The sequence below is a fragment of the Pygocentrus nattereri genome, chromosome 16, assembly GCF_015220715.1.
Source record: "Pygocentrus nattereri isolate fPygNat1 chromosome 16, fPygNat1.pri, whole genome shotgun sequence".
Classification (NCBI taxonomy): domain Eukaryota; kingdom Metazoa; phylum Chordata; class Actinopteri; order Characiformes; family Serrasalmidae; genus Pygocentrus; species Pygocentrus nattereri.
The window spans coordinates 188,724-207,137 of record NC_051226.1 but is presented as its reverse complement, the minus strand read 5'-3'; the positions used below and the strand labels follow the sequence as shown (position 1 = coordinate 207,137).

General features: G+C 46.3%; 2 protein-coding genes across 4 annotated transcripts in view; one reads left to right on the top strand and one right to left on the bottom strand.

Moving 5' to 3' along the window:
• The window catches only part of LOC119265411 (macrophage mannose receptor 1), a gene marked incomplete at its 5' end in the record, with an annotated part of 10,034 nt that extends 5,571 nt beyond the window's left edge, over window positions 1–4,463 (top strand). Inside the window, 5 exons of the mRNA XM_037546070.1 lie at window positions 17–268; window positions 1,591–1,767; window positions 1,947–1,997; window positions 2,645–2,793; window positions 4,179–4,463. Of these exons, the coding sequence (XP_037401967.1) occupies window positions 17–268; window positions 1,591–1,767; window positions 1,947–1,997; window positions 2,645–2,793; window positions 4,179–4,223 (674 nt within the window). The remainder of the gene's footprint in view (window positions 1–16; window positions 269–1,590; window positions 1,768–1,946; window positions 1,998–2,644; window positions 2,794–4,178) is intronic.
• A 4,408-nt stretch (window positions 4,464–8,871) lies between these two features.
• Window positions 8,872–18,414, bottom strand: part of LOC108415257 (AF4/FMR2 family member 1-like) — a 76,661-nt gene continuing 67,118 nt past the window's right edge. For 2 of the 3 annotated variants that reach the window (XM_037546142.1, XM_037546144.1), the window contains 6 exons: window positions 18,081–18,217; window positions 14,995–15,066; window positions 14,501–14,594; window positions 13,877–13,917; window positions 12,815–13,026; window positions 8,872–9,956 (listed from right to left, as the gene is read on the bottom strand). In XM_037546142.1, coding sequence (XP_037402039.1) covers window positions 9,832–9,956; window positions 12,815–13,026; window positions 13,877–13,917; window positions 14,501–14,594; window positions 14,995–15,066; window positions 18,081–18,217 — 681 coding nt within the window. In that variant the 3' untranslated portion in view covers window positions 8,872–9,831. The remainder of the gene's footprint in view (window positions 9,957–12,814; window positions 13,027–13,876; window positions 13,918–14,500; window positions 14,595–14,994; window positions 15,067–18,080; window positions 18,218–18,414) is intronic. The other variant, XM_037546143.1, reaches the window with a different exon arrangement.

Sequence of the window (18,414 nt, the reverse complement as noted above, 5' to 3'; positions counted from 1 at the left end):
CTTTCTCTTCATTCAGAAAGTCCTCCGGTGACCCCAGCTCCGGGTGAAGGGACCTGTCCTATGGGCTTTTGGCATTATGGGCGTTATTGCTACTTTGTGCATAATGGAAAGCAGGGCTTCTCCTGGCCAGAGGCGCGGCACTACTGCCTGCTGGTCAAAGGCGCTGACCTGGCTTCTGTGCACAGCCGAGCTGAGGTGGAGTTCATCAGGAACATCAACTACACCAAATACCACAACGTGTGGCTCGGACTCACCAGGGACGCCTCATGTACGTTCACACAAGTTTCAAACACAGAACTAAATCAGATCCGTTAAACACCTGGACGGTAAACAACTTTAAACCAGCATGACAGCAGCTACAGGGGAACTCCACCCATTTTAAACAATTCTCCCATAACCCTGTGTGTGAGGTGTGATCAGAGGTTCAGAGCAGTTTGGTGTGAAACGGTTCAGATGTCTTTACAGTGGTGGTCTTTACATTTTTTACATTCTTGTCAAAACTTTGTCTTTTCTGGAATTCTGTGAAGCTGCTTAGTGACAACATCCGTTGTAAAAAGCACCACAAATAAATTTGATTTGATTTGATTTGATGGTGATGGGAACCAGGCGTCGCCATGACTACAACACAGATATAGACACTTTATTTACCATCCAGAACCACCAGAGAACCTACACGAGTCTTCTGACTTTATATGGAATGTTGATGATGGGAAACAGTGGAAAATCTGGAATAATGAGTTTTCTTTGGGGACTATTTTGCCGCACAGCGCCCTGCATGTCTCCCTCCACCATGAATGGAGTTGAAGTTCTCTAAACTCTCATAAAACAGCGTCTCAGTCATCAGGCAGTGAATTCAGAACCAGTTCATGTAGAAACTTTCTGTAGGACCACCACTGTGAACAGATCTGACTTGGTAAGATTATCTAGAACGCTGAACCTCTCTGAATGACTCTGTTTACATCTTAACTAGTTAACTATGGGGGAAATTTGAAAATTCAGTGGAATTTCCTTTCAAAGGCTCATTTTTCATACTTAATCAATTTGTAGGTCATTTTCTAAGTTGATGGACACCGTCAGGGTTAGAGCTTAGGGTCTGGATTATGTGAGGTTTAGGATCACTGTTGAGTTCAAGTGATCTAAACTAAGATTAACTTTTAGGTGGTTCGGAAACACAAACATCTTCTGAATGCTTTAATAAAGTGTTGTCTGGCTGGTGAAACTCCAGCAGCATCAGTTTTCATAACATCTTCCAGAAGGTTTTTGTCGGAAACCAGTTCAGCTTTACTGGTTTTGCTCAGTCTGTGTCTGACACTCTGTCCACTCCACAGTTTCCTCTAAGATGAAGGTGTTAGTAGTGAGTCTGTGCTGCAGTAACAGCCTCCACTCTTCTGGGAAGGCTTTACTCTAGATGCTGAATATTGCTGTGAGGATTTGATTGAGCATTAGTGAGGTCAGTTCTCTTAGTCAGTGCTTTTCTACTGAGAAAGTGTCTGAATTCCCTTATTAGGGCATCTTCTGGACAGACAGTGTCTTTGTGGCTGGTGGACTCATTAACTCTCTTTTCTGACTGATGTTGTTACCTGGTTTCAGACGGATGGGGCTGGACAGACCTGAGTGCGTTGGCCTTCACAAATTGGGCCCCTGGTGAGCCGAACGAGGCCTTCCACGACGTGGGCCAGGAGAACTGTGTGGAGATGTATGAGGACGGAACGTGGAACGACAACAACTGCTTCCAGAAGAGAGGCTTCGCCTGCAAAGTCCACCAGCGTAAGACTCTCCCACTGACCGTCTGCTATGGATTCATTACTCAGACATAACGATCCATTTCCGATCTGACCATGGTGTCGGACAGCTCCAGGTTTAGTGTCCGACTTGAGATCAGACACATTGTGAAGAGAACGCTGCTTGTTAATCTTCTGTTATTGATGTCCTGTTTGCGTTTCCAGATTCTACAGGAGGAGGCGATCACACTCGCCCGACGTCTGACCCGGTGGCCGGTGAGGCTCATTATTTCTTTCTACTGATTTAATCATTTCACTCCTCAAATCTCTGTAAACTGGATTATGCACTCAGTAACAGCAGCGCTTGGTGCGTATCTGGATCAACTCGTCAGCCTGATTTCATTTCATTTTTACAGAAAGAGTTTTTTTCTGTTTCTTTAATTTAATCCACAGTTCTGTACCGTAGGTTTAAACACCTCCTGCTAAAAAATGCAGCATCAGTAAAATATAAAATGTGCCATAACTTTTGCACAGGCCACGGTTTGGGAAAGTACCTCGTTCTGCAGTTTATGATCAAAAGTACATTTTTCTAATGACTCGTTAGGAAGTTGGAAATGTTTACATTGTGTACATTTTTTTAATTAAAACTCTTTAAGCTGAATATTTCCGTATTTAGAATAATGAGGATGTTTTATAGTCATTAACGGATCTTTTCACAAACGCTGGACTCTTCAGTTCAAAACAAACAAATTGAGGAAAAAGCAGAAAAGGATTAATTAGTAAATGACGATGATGATTTTTGTGTAAAGCGACGCCTCCAAACGATCTGAACACCAGAACAACAGATTAACACAAACAGAGAAATTATGCAGAACTTTTACTGAGATTAGGAGTGTCTGTCTGTCTGTCTGTCTGTCTCTCAGAGCATGCGTCGGTGGTGGCTGGTGCAGTAATCGGGGCGATTCTGCTGGTGGCGCTGCTTTTGGGGGTTCTGTATTACGTCTTCCGTGTGAAAGGAGTCAAACTGAGCGCTGCTGGTCTCTCTGGGAGAGACACCAAACACGTAGACGTGGTGAGTCTCTCTCTCTCTCTCTCTCTCCCTCTCTCCTTTCACTGTCGTACTCTCTCTTCTTTGTCTTACTGTCTCTTTCTCTCTTCTTTCACTGTCTAATATGTTATTTTGTGAATCTGAAAATGTGAAAAACTGGAGCTTTTTATGAACCAAGTTTCAGACGTTGTTCTGTAGATTAACTGTAAAAGTCCGTTTGAGATTATTTATTTTCTCTCTTAATGTTCAATTTTCACTCACAGCTGCCTAAAAATAGAAAGAAACAGACACTTAAAGAGAAGTTAGGAGTAGCCACGTTTACACGCAGCCTAATAATCCATTAATAATCCGACTAACAGCTCAATCAGAATAGAATACGTCCGTGTAAACACCTCAAACACCTCTGCAAAGGAGACGAAGTTCATGCTCTGATCTTTAAAAGACGACGGTGGGACGGACGTCCAGCTTATGTGTCTCAGAGCACGACGTCTTCCTCTCGGCCTTCTTTAATAAGGACGTGTGAAGGACGTTTTCCTGAGTCTGACGTCATTTTAAAGCAGTTAAAAACACAATCACTGCTCACTGCTGCTCATCTCACTCTGACTGGACCTCACAGGATGCTGGTTGTCATGGAGTAAATGTTACGAAGTGCTACTCCACGTATGTCCATCATTTTGGACTTGATTATTGAACATGTAAACATTTCATCAAAGTGAGAATAAACACCTCAGTCTGAATCTGCTGTATAATCAGAATGTGGTCAACAGGATTGGCAAAACTCTGAGTGTAAATACAGACACTGTTGGGATTTATCCTAAAGTTAGGACAGGATTTAGGAGGTTTAGTCTAGTTAGGATGTTTGTGTGATGCTGTTTTTGAATCTGGAGTTAATGCTGAGATTATGAAATTATAAATTAGGATCTGTTATTCTGCAATGGAATAAATTCAGTCATCATGGAGACCAGACAGATCAGAGTTAAGAAGTTTCTGTAATGCAGCTACAGGAACCTGCAGAACCCTTTAGTGCTGTAATCTCTCACTCTCTCTGTCTCCCTCCCTCTCTCTCCCTCCCTCCCTCTCTCTCTCTCTCCCTCCCTCTCCCTCTCTCCCTCCCTCCCTCTCCCTCCCTCCCTCCCTCCCTCCCTCCCTCTCTCTCTCTCCCTCCCTCTCCCTCCCTCTCTCTCTCTCCCTCCCTCTCCCTCCCTCTCCCTGTCTGTCTCTCCCTCCCTCCCTCTCCCTCCCTCTCCCTCCCTCTCTCTCACTCCCTCCCTCTCCCTCCCCCCTCCCTCTCCCTCCCTCCCCCTCCCTCCCTCTCCCTCCCTCTCCCACCCTCCCCCTCCCTCTCTCTCTCTCTCCCTCCCTCTCCCTCCCTCCCTCTCTCTCCCTCCCTCTCTCTCCCTCCCTCTCAGCCTGCTTTCAACAACCCGAACTTTGCAGGGGAGTCGGACACATGAAGAGGCAAACGAAGCTGCACAGCTTGTACAGATTCAGCGTTTATGCTAAAGTAAAAAAGCTTAGAGGAAATTCTGAGCAATAATCGTCAAAATTCATTCAAATTTGTCTTTTTGTAAGTAACTGTAATTAACAGTAAAGCTATGAAGTCCTAGTGGTGAATGATGTAGCCAATACATTGAATTGTTTCCTGTACATACATTTTTATCCTGAAATGCTGAATTAAAGCTGAATTAAAAGTTTCCTCAAATTCTGCCTACATTTTTGACTGTCAGAAGCGCTTTGATGTCACTCACTACATCGAGTAAAAAGACTTTAGTCTGAGACTGAACACAGTTGTGTGTATCATGATTATTAATAATGTTATGAATGTTGCACTTATGTTTCTGTTGGTGTGTCACGTGTTTGAGTGATGGCAGCTGTTTCTGCACATCATCTGAGATTTAAACTCACGGCCAAAACTCAGTGTAACACTCTCTGTGTAAAACTCACAGTGTAAAAGTCTCTCAGTGTAAAAGTCTCTCAGTGTAACACTCTCTCAGTGTAACACTCTCTCAGTGTAACACTCTCTGTGTAAAACTCACAGTGTAAAAGTCTCTCAGTGTAACACTCTCTCAGTGTAACACTCTCTCAGTGTAACACTCTCTGTGTAAAACTCTCTGTGTAAAACTCACAGTGTAAAACTCACAGTGTAAAAGTCTCACAGTGTAAAAGTCTCACAGTGTAAAAGTCTCACAGTGTAAAAGTCTCACAGTGTAAAACTCAGAGTGTAAAACTCACAGTGTAAAACTCACAGTGTAAAAGTCTCTCAGTGTAAAAGCCTCACAGCATAAAACAGTGTAAAACTCGCGGTGTAAATCGCGGTGTAAAACCCAGTGTAAAACTCTCACAGTGTAAAACTCCCAGTGTAAAAGTCTCATAGCGTAAAACTCACAGTGTAAAACTCTCACAGTGTAAAACTCCCAGTGTAAAAGTCTCATAGCGTAAAACTCACAGTGTAAAAGTCTCTGTGTAAAAGTCTCACAGCATAAAACTCAGTGTAAAACTCACGGTGTAAAACTCAGTGTAAAAGTCTCTCAGTGTAAAAGTCTCAGTGTAAAAGTCTCTCAGTGTAAAAGTCTCAGTGTAAAAGTCTCTTAGTGTAAAAGTCTCGGTCTAAACTCAGTTCAGTGTAAAACTGTAAAACTCACTAAACGTCACTAATGCAGCTTCTCAGATGAGCTGCAGGAACAAGACACAGAGACACAGTGACGACACAGATTTTGGATTTTTCCCCAAAACTTTATTGCCTCAAACATCAGACAAAGCTGAGCAGTGGTCGACAGTCGGTCTCTACCAGTTACAGACTCGTGGGGAAAAAAAACAAGCTTTGGGGAAAAAAAGGCTCTTTCTGTTTTTGTGAGTTAAAGAAACTAAATTTCACTGCCGATTTTTACACAACACTCACCGACATCCTCATATTTACATTTTGTCAAAAAGGCAGAAAAGCTCAGTTACAAAACAGATCAACAGTTTTCAGTCATCAGTAAGTGAAGCTGCGCGAGTGTGAAGACGCAAAACAGCCTGTCACACGCAACAGGATGTGAAGGCCGAGTCCGAAACGAGGCGGAAGCAAAACGGACGCAGAAAAAAACAGAAGATGACAAACTGATTTGGTGAGCAGAGCCGAGAAATAATGACCAACGATGATCCAGTAAAAGCAGCTTCTTTGGAAGAACAAACCAAAAAAAGAGCAATAAATCATTAATCCTCCTTTCACAGCTGAGAATCACCGTAAAATAAATACAGCTATAATAATAATAATAATAATAATAATTCATGTGCAGCCCTTAAACCCCAGCTTTCCTATGGAAGGCTCCGCCTCCTGTTGAAATTCCAGTCAGGTCCTAGTTCATTATTTCCAGTACAGGAATCCTGGAGGGGAATTTCAGAAGGGAATACCACTTGGCACGGAAAGGTCCATCACGAACGAGTCCAGTGGAGTTTATTCAATCAACTCGCAAACCACAAGAAGAAGAGAAGGAATCAGACTGTCAATCAACTCCTTATTATTGCTGGAAACCCAAAATCAACCACAAGTCAGGAAGAAAGAAGGAAAAGAGAGTTCGGGAGAATGAAAAATCGGCAAAAGAGCAGAATCTGGCCAGCTTTGTGTTCTGGAAATAAAAAAAAAAAAAACAAAGACTTTAGTGTCGATTTCATTAACGCTGCTGTCGCCGATCGTGAAGCGATAACAATCCGGCCGACGAGATCCAGTCAGAATGAAGGGGCAGCAAATATGATCGTTATCATGACAAATGACGTCACGACACCCTTTTCTGATAATATGAATATCGTCAGCACTGAATTGTCACACAGAGCATGACGAGTCCAGCAGAGCTGATTTAGTGCAGCGTGAAACGTCATCATTACACACTTGAAGGTCTCGCTGACTTCACAACTACTAAATACTGTGATGCACATCGTGTATCGTGATTCTCTCTGCTGTATCATCCCAGCCCTAGTGCTAAAGTAGAACATCACGCTGGAGAACCCATCACTACACCACCCCAGAGTCCTCAGCATGAAGCTGTGCAGTGAGCAGTAAACAGGCACTAAGCTCTGATCAGATTTCAGCTCCTTCATCTCCATATGACTCTGCTACAAAAGCAGCAGGTTCTGTTTCACAGCTCTTTCTGAAAGAACACAGAACCTCTCAGAGCCTCTACAGAGCTTCTCGGAGCTTCTCAGAGCCTCTCAGGAACTCCTCAGGAGCTTCTCAGAGCCTCTCAGGAACTCCTCAGGAGCTTCTCAGACATCTTGAGAAGAATAAAAGGTGCACTTATGCTGAAATGGAGACGTACATAAAGCTCAGCAGCAGAACATTCACTACACAGAGCTGTGAGCGTTCTAAACCATCTCAGCGTTTCTCCTCTGGGTTCCGTATGTTACCGTTCTCCGTATCGAGGATACATTCAGCTTCTGATCCAGCAGCACCTCCTGCTCCACGTCACACCGAGACGGCTTATAAATGCTGTAAAATTACTGTATTAATGGACGTTAATTAGGTCATAAACGCCTTAAAACACCCGTCACCCTGTTTATGAATGTTATAATGGATTATTAATGACAATCAGGTTTATGACCTCATTAATAACCATTAACAAACTAATTTCAAATAAATTCTAAACCCTGAATGAGGAGGTCAGTCTTCATGAGGCTGCAGGACACCTGACAAACACACACACCTAATATGATGGTTCCATTCAGAAAGGTTTTTAAGAACCATTTCCCCATGTACAGAACCCTTTACGCAGGAAATAATGTTCAGATGAGAATTATTTCTCTCTATTTGACTCGATGCAGAAGCTTCTGCAAATAGTTCTATATAGCACCAAAAAGGGTTCTTCTGTTATTACAATGTCAAGCTTGTAACAATAGAAGAACCTTCTTTGGGTGCTATATAGAACCAACACATTGCCCATAAATCTGAAGAACCAACACTGTGCTCACTAAAGAAGAAGCATCTTTGTTAAGAGTGCAGATAGCCCTTTATAAAGGCTTATTACACTGGACTCTGTCTGTTATAAAGGCATTGTTTAACGTTGAGTCAGGCAGCTGATTGTTTTCTGAAATTGTGCCTTTATGACACTTTTTTGAGGGGAAATGAGACTCAGAACTTTACAGCTGAGCGTTTATCAGTGGCGTAAAGCTGGTCTTATAAAGCGACGTCACATGACGTGGCGAGCTGAGCCATATTATGACGTCACTGTGATGCAGACTGAGACACACAGTTGGTCATTTCACCCCAGAAAGTGTCACCACACCCAAATATCAGAATGAAGTCACAGCTGTCTGATATAGATATTGTGGCAACTTGACATTAAAGCTGCCAAATTCAACATTAATAAGTGTTTATAGCCGTTTTATAAGGTGCCGTGCAGTCTTATGAGCAGCGTACAGTAAAGCGCTACAGCAGAAACAGCAGGTCAGTTTAAGGCACATGTGTCTGGGTTTAGGGGGTTGGAGGGGGTTCAGGGTCCGTATGCTCCTTCGCCTCCGCTTACACACTGTGCTTGAGGTAGAACCACATTTCATAACCTCCTAATCAGTCAACGATTAAGTACCAAATTAAAGAACCAGCGGCTCGAAGAAAAGCAGACGTGAAAGCGCAGTGATCAGTATTCAGGCTCTATTGTGCTGGATTAAAGGGGAATTCCATCAGTTTCTCAAATTTCCTGCATAATTGAACAGTTAATATGTAATCAGAGCGGTTTGATGTAAAACGCTCTGTTCTAGATAATCTTACCGAGTCAGAACCGTTCACAGTGGTGGTGATGGGAACCAGACATCCCCCATCAAAAAGCTCCTCACAGTGGTGGTGATGGGAACCAGACGTCCCTCTAAAAGCTCCTCTCAGAAAGTTCCTACATGAACTGGTTCTGAATTCACTGCCTGATGACTGAGACGCTGTTTTATGAGAGTTTAGAGAACTTCAACTCCATTCATGGTGGAGGGAGACATGCAGGGCACTGTGCAGCAAAATAGTCCCCAAAGAAAACTCATTATTCCAGATTTTCCACTGTTTTCCATCATCAACATTCCATATAAGCTCAGAAGACTCGTGTAGGTTCTCTGGTGGTTCTGGATGGTAAATAAAGTGTCTATATCTGTGTTGTCGTCATGGCGACGCCTGGTTCCCATCACCACCGCAGTAAAGACGTCTGAACCACTTCACACCAAACCCTCTGAACCTCTGATTACACCTCACACTCTGGATTATGCAGAAATTTTGTTGAAAACACCCTTATTCAATCAAAAAATGTCTAAATTTGAACTGGGAAGACTTAAAATACTGAAGTGTGATAAGACTGAAGTTCATGGGGAAGAGGATTCAACTTTAAAAAATAAGAAATAAAAAATAAAAGCGTGTCTTGGAGGCCTCGACACTTTGCTGGTGTTCTCATAGTCAACATAATAGCAGACTGAGGGCGAAAAACCTAAATCATTCAACATGATCAATATATTACTGATGATAAACTGCATTAATAATAACAATATTAATAATAATATAGGCAAAAATAAATAATCTTGAGATCGCTGTAGGGTTTCTACCACAGGCAAGAGGACCCAATGTGTGTCCAGAGTTTGTTTTCAGTTCATCATCATCATCATCATCATCATCATCATGATGATTGAGAGGAAGCTTGGGCGCAGACGGGCGTCTGTAGTGTGGAGCTGATACTCACAGCCTCTCTCCACCGCAGTAAGAGAACGGAGACTGTTCCGTGTTCCAGGCTGCTCTGTCTCACTCACTCAAAGGCAGTACAAAAAACAAAAACAAAACAAAAGTCCCGTCCAGTCCTCATTGGTCACTCGTGGCTTTCCCTAAACACAGTGGTCAAACAGCGCCTGTGGCGCAGATCTGATCCGGTCTGGTCAGTTTATTAGGCACGTTCTCCATGTGCAGAATTAATGGCGAAGCGTCCGGTCCCAGACTCGGCTTCTTTCAGAACAAAGTGCAAAAGGAACAACGTGCGGGACGTCCTGCCCCTCTCGTCCTCATCGGCCGCAACAGAACCTAAAGCCACACCGACCTAACGGGCTGGGTCCCCCCTGGGCCAGCGGAGGTCAGCGAGCATTTGAAGCATCCAGCTTGAGCCAGTGGAGGCCCTGGCGGGTGTAGCGCACCAGAGGGGTCATTCCAGACGTCAGACTCAGCTGCCCCAGCGCGGCGTCTAGCTCACTCAGCACACCTGCACAAACACACACACACACCTTAAAACACAGACACAGGTAGATCCTCCAGGGGGTGGCGCTGTAACCACGCTCCAGATTTATCAGAGGAAGCTGTTTGTGGAGGTTTTTTCTGAATAAATTTTTCCAGTTAAACACATTTTCTAGCTGTACACAGGCGTGAACATGAGAGCTGGGGGTCAGACTGAGCAAAGAACACGATTACCCACAATCCCACCTACACCATGGATTACAGGCCACCATCCCAGTCCAGCTCCTCATGAGCAGCAGTCACTGAGGTTCTCCCGAAAACCACAAGAGGGAGCAATAGTGGGGAATGTGGGGCAACAGGAGGCAATGTGGAGGGAATAGAAGGCAACAGAGGGCAACAGGAAGGGAACTGGAGGGAAGGGGGCAAGAGAAGGCAATAGGAGACAATGGGGGGGGCAAGGTGGAGGAACAGAAGGTAAACCATTCGGGACTGATCACCTAACGAAGACGTGGAAAGAAGGTTCATTAACAGATGGACTACAGGGTGAAACTATACTGTCGGTATCTGTACCGACACACACAGAGACACAGAGAGAGAGAGACACCGACACAGAGAGAGAGAGAGACACCGACACAGAGAGAGAGAGAGACACCGACACAGAGAGAGAGAGAGACACCGACACAGAGAGAGAGAGAGACACCGACACAGAGAGAGAGAGACACCGACACAGAGAGAGAGAGACACCGACACAGAGAGAGAGAGAGACACCGACACACACAGAGAGACACACACAGAGACACACACACAGAGACACAGAGAGAGAGAGAGACACCGACACAGAGAGAGAGAGACACCGACACAGAGAGAGAGAGAGACACCGACACACACAGAGAGACACACACAGAGACACAGAGACACCGACACACAGAGAGAGAGACACCGACACACAGAGAGAGACACCGACACACACAGAGACACACTGAGAGAGAGACACACACAGAGAGAGACACCGACACACAGACACAGACACACACACAGAGATACACAGAGAGAGACACACACAGAGACACACTGAGAGAGAGACACACACAGAGAGAGACACCGACACACAGACACACACACAGAGATACACAGAGAGACACCGACACACACAGAGAGAGACACCGACACACACAGAGAGAGACACCGACACACACAGAGACACACAGAGAGAGACACCGACACACACAGAGACACACAGAGAGAGAGACACCGACACACACAGAGAGAGACACCGACACACACAGAGACACACAGAGAGAGACACCGACACACACAGAGAGAGACACCGACACACACAGAGAGAGACACCGACACACAGAGAGAGACACCGACACACAGAGAGAGACACCGACACACACAGAGACACACAGAGAGAGACACCGACACACACAGAGAGAGACACCGACACACACAGAGACACACAGAGAGAGAGAGACACCGACACACACAGAGACACACAGAGAGAGAGACACCGACACACACAGAGACACACAGAGAGAGACACCGACACACAGAGAGAGACACCGACACACAGAGAGAGACACCGACACACAGAGAGAGACACAGAGAGAGACACCGACACACACAGAGAGAGACACCGACACACACAGAGACACACAGAGAGAGAGAGACACCGACACACACAGAGACACACAGAGAGAGAGACACCGACACACACAGAGAGAGACACCGACACACACAGAGACACACAGAGAGAGACACCGACACACAGAGAGAGACACCGACACACAGAGAGAGACACCGACACACACAGAGACACACAGAGAGAGACACCGACACACACAGAGAGAGACACCGACACACACAGAGAGAGAGAGACACCGACACACACAGAGACACACAGAGAGAGAGACACCGACACACAGAGAGAGAGACACCGACACACACAGAGACACACAGAGAGAGAGACACCGACACACACAGAGACACACAGAGAGAGAGACACCGACACACACAGAGACACACAGAGAGAGAGAGACACCGACACACACAGAGACACACAGAGAGAGAGACACCGACACACACAGAGAGAGACACCGACACACACAGAGACACACAGAGAGAGAGACACCGACACACACAGAGACACACAGAGAGAGAGACACCGACACACACAGAGACACAGAGAGAGAGACACCGACACACAGAGAGAGAGACACCGACACACAGAGAGAGAGAGACACCGACACACAGAGAGAGAGAGACACCGACACACAGAAAGAGAGACACCGACACACAGAAAGAGAGACACCGACACACACAGAGAGAGAGAGACGCCGACACACACACAGAGAGAGACGCCGACACACACAGAGAGAGAGACACCGACACACAGAGAGAGAGAGACACCGACACACACGCACACACACAGACACCGACACACACAGAGAGAGACACCGACACACACACACAGAGACAGAGACAAAGACACACACACACAGACAAACAGACACAAACACAGAGACACACACAGACACAGAGATAGACAAACGCAGAGACAGACACACACAAACGCAGAGACAGACACACGCACACACAGGCCAGTTTCTGTGTACATGTGAACAGCGTCTAATTGGTCAACACAACAGATTCATTTTTGGTGTAGCTGGTTTCATTCAGGTCCTTTTTGTCTAATCCTTTCATCCCTCAAACTGAGCACTAATGCTGTATATAGTAACGTATATAATAAGAGTTTGTGGCTGTGCACAAACCGTTTCTCTGATTACTGCTCGTCCCTCCGTTTGTGAAGGACAGGAGCAGCAGCAGGAGTTTCTGGACGGCCCACATTTCGTTTACTGACCCGTGTGTTTGCTGTGGACCTACCGCTGCCTTTCCGTGCAAGCTCCTCAGCCTGCTCCCACGTGTCGTGAGCGCTGAGGAAAAGGGCAGTGATGTTGACGTAGGAGGATGCCACCTGCTGGATGACCTGTGGAATGGCCACAGTGCTGCTGCTGCCTGGGTTGGAGGCGGGGCCTGAACTGACCGAGCTTGCAGGAGACGGCATCGGGGACATGGGGGAAGGTGTGCCCGTACTTCTGACAACAGAGACAGAGAAAAACACTTTCACTCTGAGGCTTCTGCATAATTACATACAAAGCACAGAAATTCACTGCCTGATGACTGAGACGCTGTTTTATGAGAGTTTAGAGAACTTCAACTCCATTCATGGTGGAGGGAGACATGCAGGGCGCTGTGCGGCAAAATAGTCCCAAAAGAAAACTCATTATTCCAGATTTTCCACTGTTTTCCATCATCAACATTCCATATAAGCTCAGAAGACTCGTGTAGGTTCTCTGGAGGTTCTGGATGGTAAATAAAGTGTCTATATCTGTGTTGTAGTCATGGCGACGCCTGGTTCCCATCACCACCACTGTAAAGACGTCTGAACCACTTCACACCAAACTGCTCTGGATCTCTCTGATTACAGCTCACACACTGAATTATGGGGGAACTTGAAAAGAAAATCAGTGAAGTTTCCCTTTAACTCCTGATGGTCAGCTGAGTGAAACTGGAACTGATCAGACTGAAAATCCTTCATCCTCAAAAACCAAAAAAAAATCTGGCCCATTTCAGTTTTTCTTCCTTTCCACTACAGTGAGTGAGACAGACAGTGAGCAGGGCTGGGCAATACGGCACAAATGTAATATCACGATACGATATAGTTACGTTTTCTAACAGCTGAGCAAAATTAAAAACACAGCTATGAATACAGTGATTTATAATCAACACTAAATCCAGTTAAACAGGACTAATTCTGCTCACGTTGTAATGAAACAGGCAGGTGGGACGAGGGTTAAGTACAGGTGACACTGAGGATACAGTAAAACACTGTGATGTAATTCATCACAATAACAATAAATACTGGAAGCACAGAAGACGACTTACTTTGAGATGCAGGGAGAGGGAGCCTGCACACTCTTCGAATTCTGAGGAGGAAAACAAACCACACGCGCACGCACGCACGCACGCACGCACGCACGCACGCACGCACGCACACACGCACACACGCACACACGCACACAGCTGTTGTATGAACAAAACCTCCTGTCGTTTTTCAGTTTATGACATTATGACACAGACTTTCATTAAAAGTAAGGTAGATCTTTTTCCTTCTACTGTAAAGTTGCTATTTTGGAGAAACAAGGTTTTCTTCCAACAATCCCTCCCTCCCTCCTTCCCTCCCTCCCTCCCTATTACATTTTTGTGCATGTTTTTGTTCAGTGTTAATTTTTAAAAGATCTTTTTGATTTCTGGTAAAGTGGAGCTGAAAGGTTTGATTTATAACGAGTTTAAATTCTTAATTTTAAAAAATGCTGTTTTCATGTCACTAAAACGGAGAGTTTTCTTCTGTAGGCGGAGCTCACTTACTTAACACAGCATACAATATAACAATACAACTATACAACCAATATAACTAATTTATTCACACATACAGCAAACTACCCAGGCAGGAGGGGCTCACTGAACCCTGCAATACAAGAACACCAGTGTGGAGAACCGAGACGTTACCTTGAAATGGTCAGTCAATGTGCGGGAATACTTCAGCGCAGAGTCTCTCTTACAGCGGAACATCGCCATCTGCAGGAGAGCCTGGCAGCGCATACTGCGCACGCACACACACACACACACACACACACACACACACACACACACACACACATTTCAGCTCTGACTGCTTTTCGAATAAAGCACAGTGTAGGACAGGCAATCAGAGCACACCTCATTAACATACATCAGTCTTAAAGGCTCAGTAACAGGCTGTTTAACTGGGAGGGATAAAGAGGCTGAAAATATGAATGAATTATGACGAGTGATAAAGACAATAATCTGACAGATTCAGGCCCTCAGATCAGTTCTCTTTCAATTCTTTCAACTCATTAGAGAGACTGTCCAGATACTTTTGGACAGACAGTGTCAGATCTCGTCTGTTAAACAGACTCCAAGACTCTAGAAAGCAGAATGGTTTCTGTGGTTTGTGCTGGGCTTCCATTTCTGAGACCCACCAGAGGACAAGAAAGTCGCGTTCAGACGCCGGAGCTGACGGGTCCAAGTAGTTCTTCAGTTTCAGGATGAATCTGTGACAGAAAACAGATCAGACGGTGAACAGAGACACAGAGAGAACACGGCACAGATCAGACGGTGAACAGAGACACACAGAGAAAACGGCACAGATCAGACGGTGAACAGAGACACGCAGAGAACACGGCACAGATCAGACAGTGAACAGAGACACACGGCACAGATCAAACAGTGAACAGAGACACAGAGAACACGGCACAGATCAGACGTGAACAGAGACACACAGAGAACACGGCACAGATCAGACGTGAACAGAGACACACAGAGAACACGGCACAGATCAGACGGTGAACAGAGACACAGAGACACAGAGAACACGGCACAGATCAGACGGTGAACAGAGACACAGAGAGAACACGGCACAGATCAGACGTGAACAGCGACACACAGAGAACACGGCACAGATCAGACGGTGAACAGAGAGACACAGAGAACACGGCACAGATCAGACGGTGAACAGAGACACCGAGAACACGGCACAGATCAGACGTGAACAGAGACACACAGAGAACACGGCACACATCAGACAGTGAACAGAGACACACAGAGACACACAGAGAACACGGCACAGATCAGACGGTGAACATAGACACAGAGAGAACACGGCACAGATCAGACAGTGAACAGAGAGACAGAAAAAACACGGCACAGATCAGACGGTGAACAGAGAGACACAGAGAACACGGCACAGATCAGACGGTGAACAGAGAGACACAGAGAACACGGCACAGATCAGACGGTGAACTAAGACACACAGAGAAAACGACACAGATCAGACGGTGAACAGAGACACACAGAGAACACGGCACAGATCAGACGGTGAACAGAGACACACACAGAGAACACGGCACAGATCAGACGGTGAACTGAGACACAGAGAGAACACGGCACAGATCAGACGGTGAACAGAGACACAGCGAACACGGCACAGATCAGACGGTGAACAGAGAGACACAGAGAACACTGCACAGATCAGACGGTGAACAGAGAGACACAGAGAACACGGCACAGATCAGACGGTGAACTGAGACACAGAGAGAACACGGCACAGATCAGACGGTGAACAGAGACACAGAGAACACGGCACAGATCAGACGGTGAACAGAGACACAGAGAGAACACGGCACAGATCAGACAGTGAACAGAGAGACAGACAGAACACGGCACAGATCAGACGGTGAACAGAGAGACACAGAGAACACGGCACAGATCAGACGGTGAACAGAGACACACAGAGAACACGGCACAGATCAGACGGTGAACAGAGAGACACAGAGAACACGGCACAGATCAGACGGTGAACAGAGAGACACAGAGAACACGGCACAGATCAGACGGTGAACAGAGAGACACAGAGAACACGGCACAGATCAGACGTGAACAGAGAGACACAGAGAACACGGCACAGATCAGACGTGAACAGAGACACAGAGAGAACACGGCACAGATCAGACGGTGAACAGAGACACAGAGAGAACACGGCACAGATCAGACGGTGAACAGAGAGACACAGAGAACACGGCACAGATCAGACGGTGAACAGAGAGACACAGAGAACACGGCACAGATCAGACGGTGAACAGAGAGACACAGAGAACACGGCACAGATCAGACGGTGAACAGAGAGACATAGAGAACAAGGCACAGATCAGACGGTGAACAGAGACACAGAGAGAACACGGCACAGATCAGACGTGAACAGAGACACAGAGAGAACACGGCACAGATCAGACGGTGAACAGAGACACAGAGAGAACACGGCACAGATCAGACGGTGAACAGAGACACAGAGAGAACACGGCACAGATCAGACGGTGAACAGAGAGACACAGAGAACACGGCACAGATCAGACGGTGAACAGAGAGACACAGAGAACACAGCACAGATCAGACGGTGAACAGAGAGACACAGAGAACAAGGCACAGATCAGACGTGAACAGAGACACAGAGAGAACACGGCACAGATCAGTCGGTGAACATAGACACACAGAGAACACGGCACAGATCAGACGGTGAACAGAGACACACAGAGAACACGGCACAGATCAGACGGTGAACAGAGACACAAAGAGAACACGGCACAGATCAGACCGGGAACAGAGAGACACAGAGAACACTGCACAGATCAGACGGTGAACAGAGACACACAGAGAACACGGCACAGATCAGACGGTGAACAGAGACACAGAGAGAACACGGCACAGATCAGACGGTGAACAGAGACACAGAGAGAACACGGCACAGATCAGACGGTGAACAGAGACACAGAGAACACGGCACAGATCAGACTGTGAACAGAGAGACACAGAGAACAAGGCACAGATCAGACGGTGAACAGAGAGACATAGAGAACACGGCACAGATCAGACGTGAACAGAGACACAGAGAGAACACGGCACAGATCAGACGGTGAACAGAGACACAGAGAGAACACGGCACAGATCAGATGGTGAACAGAGAGACAGAGAGAACACGGCACAGATCAGACGGTGAACAGAGAGACACAGAGAACACGGCACAGATCAGACGGTGAACAGAGACACAGAGAGAACACGGCACAGATCAGACGGTGAACAGAGAGACACAGAGAACACGGCACAGATCAGACGGTGAACAGAGACACACAGAGAACACGGCACAGATCAGACGGTGAACAGAGAGACATAGAGAACAAGGCACAGATCAGACGTGAACAGAGACACAGAGAGAACACGGCACAGATCAGACGGTGAACAGAGACACACAGAGAACACGGCACAGATCAGACGTGAACAGAGAGACACAGAGAACACGGCACAGATCAGACGTGAACAGAGACACAGAGAGAACACGGCACAGATCAGACGGTGAACAGAGACACAGAGAGAACACGGCACAGATCAGACGGTGAACAGAGACACACAGAGAACACGGCACAGATCAGACGGTGAACAGAGACACACAGAGAACACGGCACAGATCAGACGGTGAACAGAGACACATTCAGCTCCTGTTACACGCAGAACTCACCTGATCAGATCCACAGTTTCAGAGAACATGGTGTACGCCGACTTGGGCGTATGGGGATCTGTCTCCATGGCAATGCCGCTCTCCACAAAGGACATGGCAGCATCGAGGTAGCTGAAGGCTTTTCCCATTTTATCCAGCTGAGGAGACGAGAGGCAGCAGGATGAGACACAAACGGGGACACAGGGAAGAATACAGCTCTGACTCATAGTTTTATACAGAACCAGTTTCTTTACTAAAGAACCCTTGAAGAACCATCTTTTTTAGAAACAAAAAGAAACAAAGAGAGGGAGAGAGAGACAGAGAAAGACAGACAAAGCGCGAGAGAGAGAGAGCA